At 64.1% G+C, this 4,223-nt stretch overlaps 1 protein-coding gene across 1 annotated transcript in view; it reads left to right on the top strand.

The window, feature by feature from the left end:
* Nucleotides 1–3,310, top strand: part of MNEG_13057 (hypothetical protein) — a gene marked incomplete at both ends in the record, with an annotated part of 5,476 nt that extends 2,166 nt beyond the window's left edge. Inside the window, 7 exons of the mRNA XM_014038471.1 lie at nt 445–517; nt 758–961; nt 1,180–1,258; nt 1,495–1,679; nt 2,117–2,267; nt 2,510–2,646; nt 2,930–3,310. Of these exons, the coding sequence (XP_013893925.1) occupies nt 445–517; nt 758–961; nt 1,180–1,258; nt 1,495–1,679; nt 2,117–2,267; nt 2,510–2,646; nt 2,930–3,310 (1,210 nt within the window). The remainder of the gene's footprint in view (nt 1–444; nt 518–757; nt 962–1,179; nt 1,259–1,494; nt 1,680–2,116; nt 2,268–2,509; nt 2,647–2,929) is intronic.
* Nucleotides 3,311–4,223: the final 913 nt, after the last annotated feature.

Below are 4,223 nucleotides of genomic sequence, written 5' to 3'. Positions count from 1 at the left end.
CGTATGTGTGTTTGTGTGTGTGTGTGTGTGTGTCTGTGTGTGTGTGTGTGTCTGTGAGGGGCTGTGCACATGCAAGGGTGTTTGTCTGTATGCGGTGACCCGTCAGAGTGTGTGCCAGCACCGTTGTTGGGAGGTTGTTGGGTTTGTCGCCCCGGACTGGACCAGACCGTCGGCAGGCATGCTTCCCAGTCACGGCGTGACAGAGGGTCAGCGGTGGTGAGAGGGGGGCTTTGGGACTGGTAGGCATGGCGTGCCGTCCAAGCAGTTGCGCTGCGTCCAACCGCGCACCGGCGAGCGGCCCAGTTGCAGCGCCGCGGAAATCGCCCCAGCGCCCCGCCGATGCGCGTTTTTGACAGGTGTCATCCCCACGCACCGCTCGCTCAACGCAATCGCCCATCTGCAACAGCGCGCCATGCCCCCACCCTCATCCCCTCACACACACAGGACTGTCAGTCCGCCCGAGCGCCTGTCCCCGGAGAAGGCCGCCCCCGCAGTGTTCCACATCATGTTTGGCCAGGTGGGCGCGCGGCGCACCGCCACCCTCGGTGCAACATCGGCATCTCAGTCTCCACTCCGCTGCCGCGGCTGGAAAAAATAATGCGATCTCTTGTTTGCGATCGACCGACATCCACTCCGCACGTGCAAACACACCCATGCAAACGCAACACAGAGGATCCAACATCCAGTTAGGCCATTGCAGCAGGCGCCCCTGGCCCCTCTCACACCCCCGACCTTGACCCTCCACCGCCCCGACCAGGTCATCATGCTGCTCCTGGGCGGCTTCGCCATCGCCGCGGCCCTGTCGAAGCATTTCATAGCCAAGCAGCTCGCCGTCGCCATCCTGTCGCGCGTCGGGCGCCGCCCCCGGGACGTGCTGCTTGCCAACATGCTGGTGGCGACGTTTGCCAGCATGTGGATCTCAAACGTGGCCGCGCCGGTGCTGTGCTTCAGCTTAGTGCAGGTTGGCTGTCCGTCTTCCCTCTGCATGGGGGCCAGGTTTGGGAGGGAGATCCATGACGGCCGTGGTCGCGCGTGCGATTGTGTGGGCGGGGCGCTCTCTTGCTCTGGTGTTGGTGCGGCGGTGCGTGTTCTCTGCTGCCATCCGCTGCTGCATTCGCACCCGGACCAACGGGCTCTCCACCACCATCCCTGCCCTCCGCGTCGTCCTCCCTGTCGCAGCCGATCCTGCGCACCCTGCCGCCGACCCACCCCTTCGCCAAAGCCCTGGTCATCGGCATCGCCCTGGCCTCAAACCTGGGTGCGTCACATGAGGCGGCGCCGACCCCAGGCTTGAAGACCGCAGGCACTTTGTCGCGCTTGTCGGCGCTCAACAAGTAACCGTCAAGCGCACCAGCAGTCCGCTTCACGTGCTCGGCCGTCGCACCTTCCCCCGTTTCAAAGAACCCTGCGCGCATCAAGCCTCGCGCACAACCAAATCAGTTCTCCTCCACCTTGCGATCTCCTTCTGCCCCCCTAACACCACACCCCCTGCAGGCGGCATGACATCACCCATCTCGTCCCCCCAGAACATCTTTGCCATTGAGCGCATGTCCATCGGCGGGGACCCCCCCTCCTGGCTCACCTGGTTTGCGGTGGCCCTGCCCGTGGCGTTCTTTGGCAACGTGCTGTGCTGGGGGCTCATCCTCATAGTCTACAAGCCGGGGCTCAAAATCAAGGAGGTGCGTGGGGGCGGACATGACGAGTGGCCAGCTGGTGCCGTATGGGGTCGCCCGCGGCTGGTTCGCTGCGCGGGGGCGCCGACGTCACCGTGACGTCCGCTGATGTCGGCCCGCTTGGCCGAAAGCAGGGGCAATAAGGCGTTGGCTGTCGGTTGTGACGCCAGAGCGCTCACAACACGCAAGCCGCCTAGAGTGTCTGCCTGAACTGCCCGCCTAAAGCCTTCTCCCCGCGCCCATCCGCGGCCATACGCGGCAATCAGGCCGTCTTTGGTGTTGCGCACAGCGCCCCAATCAATCCCCCCTCTGAAAACCTGGTTCTGAAACCATATCGCAAAGCCGCACACGTGCCACAACGGTCCCTTAGAACAATCTTGAAGGTTTCAACCTCTCATACAACCAACTTCCTTCCCCTGCTTATACACCCACCCTGGCTCCAGGTGCGCCCGCTGAAGCCCCCGGAGGACCCCCTCAGCGCCACCCAGATCTACGTGGTGGTGGTGTCACTGGCCACGGTGGCCCTGTGGTGCTGCAATAACCTGCTGTCACACATCACGGGAGAGATGGGCGTGCTCGCAATCCTGCCGCTTGGTGAGCGCCGGATGCTGTTAGTAATTGTGTACCCCCAATTTCACGGGTCTCCATCTGCTATCGAGGGGGCTGCGGCGCTTCGCGGTGTGGGGAGCTCCGGCGCAGTGGCTTGGTTTTCGCGTGTTTCCTGGGGCGAAGCGTGGCGCCACGCCTGCCCGCTCCAAGCTCGCCCCGCCTCTGTGCCCTTGCCAACATGTGACCGTCCACAACCCACTCGTTCACAAACCCACGACGTGCGCCAGTCGCGTTCTTCGGGTTCGGTGTGCTGTCGAAGGACGACTTCAACGGTTTCCTGTGGAACGTGGTGATGCTGGCTATGGGGGGCCTGGCCCTGGGGGAGGCCGTCAAGTCCAGCGGGCTGCTGCTCACCATTGCACAGGTTGGGGCCGCGGGGCTTGGGGGGTCGAGCGGGCGGGCCGGCGGGCGAGCGGGTGACACGGCAAGGGACTGGGTGACGCGTTGATTGGCTGCTTTCGGATACCAGACCCGACCAACCGGCAAGCAACCCTCTCACCCCCGCCCTCACCCTTAACATCAACCCATCCGCCCACCACTCCACCCCTCCCCCCGTCCCCGCTGTCCACTGCAACCCCCTGCCCCAAACCCGTGCCTCACCCCAATCACCCCGCTGCCCGACGCCTCCTCCCCCCCACCCCACCCAGGCCATCCAGTCGATGGTGGACGGCCTCGACCTGTGGAGCGTCCTGGCCATATTCTGCGCCCTCGTCCTCATGGCCACCACCTTCATCTCCCACACCGTCGGCGCCATGGTCATCCTGCCCATCGTGCAGTCCGTCGGCCAGCAGATGCCGGGCCACCACGACAAGCTACTGGTCATGGGCGCGGCCCTCATGTGCAGCGGGGCCATGGGCCTGCCGGTCAGCGGGTTCCCAAACATGAACGCGGTCGCGCTGGAGGACCCGACGGGGGTCAACTACGTCGACACCGTCGACTTTTTGAAGGTCGGGGTGCCGGGGTCCGTCATGGTTTACTGGCTGATCGTGAGCGTCGGCTACGTGCTGATGCGGGCGGTGGGGTACTGAGGGCGCGCAGACGACTCTCCTTGGAAAAACGGGCCTGCCGGCGCCCCTGGTTTATGGGGCGGGGCGGGTGCGTTCCCGTCTCCGGGCCTGGCGCTGGCATGTGAGCTCTCGCGGCGCCCTCTGCTGGCCGCGAGAGGTGGAGGGTGCGGCACGCCCCGCGACGTTGGGGGCCGCTTTCTGCGCCGCGCCTCACATCCGGGGCTCTGCGCGGCGTTTGTTGGGCCGTGGGTGGTGCCGAAAATCCTGATGCATCGTGCGTGCTTGGTGGCAGGTCCTTTCAACCCCACTTACTTGTGCTCCTCTTGCCATGAAGGTTTGCCCCACTGCTTGCGGCGCCTGCGTGTGCATCGCTGGGCAGTCTGTCGCGCCTGATGCCTCGCGCAACGCCCGAGTCTCTTACTATCCGCACGCCCTTTTGCTTCCTGAGCTGGGGGTTTGCTCCTTCTGCAAGCTGATGGCAAGCATCGCACTGCGGCCGCTGAGCTGTCTGATTCGGGGCGTCTCTGCTCAAACAGTCACGGCAACCACTGGCTGTGGTGATATGGTCGGCAGTTTGGCATCTTTCATGGTTATTGCATGCCTGATATCGTATCATAATCGATCCTGGTAACACCAGCGACTGCCTGTGGTTGCGGACGCACGCTGCAACCTGTTGCAGGGGCGTGAGGTCAGGGCATGCACAGGGTAAGTAGTGTCAAAAGGGGGGAACCAGCCCAGGACCCCTGAGCACGGGGGCAGCTCCCACCCAACCCGCTAGGCGCTGGTGGGGTCAGAGGGCGACCGCTGGTGACACCTGACATCACCCCTCGGTTCCTAGCAGCAGTGCCTGTTCCTGATTGCAGCTTGCTGAGGCTCTGAATGCATGTTACAGCAGCCACTTATTAGTTCAACCGCCCCGGAGGTCCGTGCACTG

This window comes from Monoraphidium neglectum (assembly GCF_000611645.1).
Source record: "Monoraphidium neglectum strain SAG 48.87 unplaced genomic scaffold scaffold03599, whole genome shotgun sequence".
Taxonomy (NCBI): Eukaryota; Viridiplantae; Chlorophyta; class Chlorophyceae; order Sphaeropleales; family Selenastraceae; genus Monoraphidium; species Monoraphidium neglectum.
This window is presented reverse-complemented; position numbering and strand designations above follow the sequence as displayed.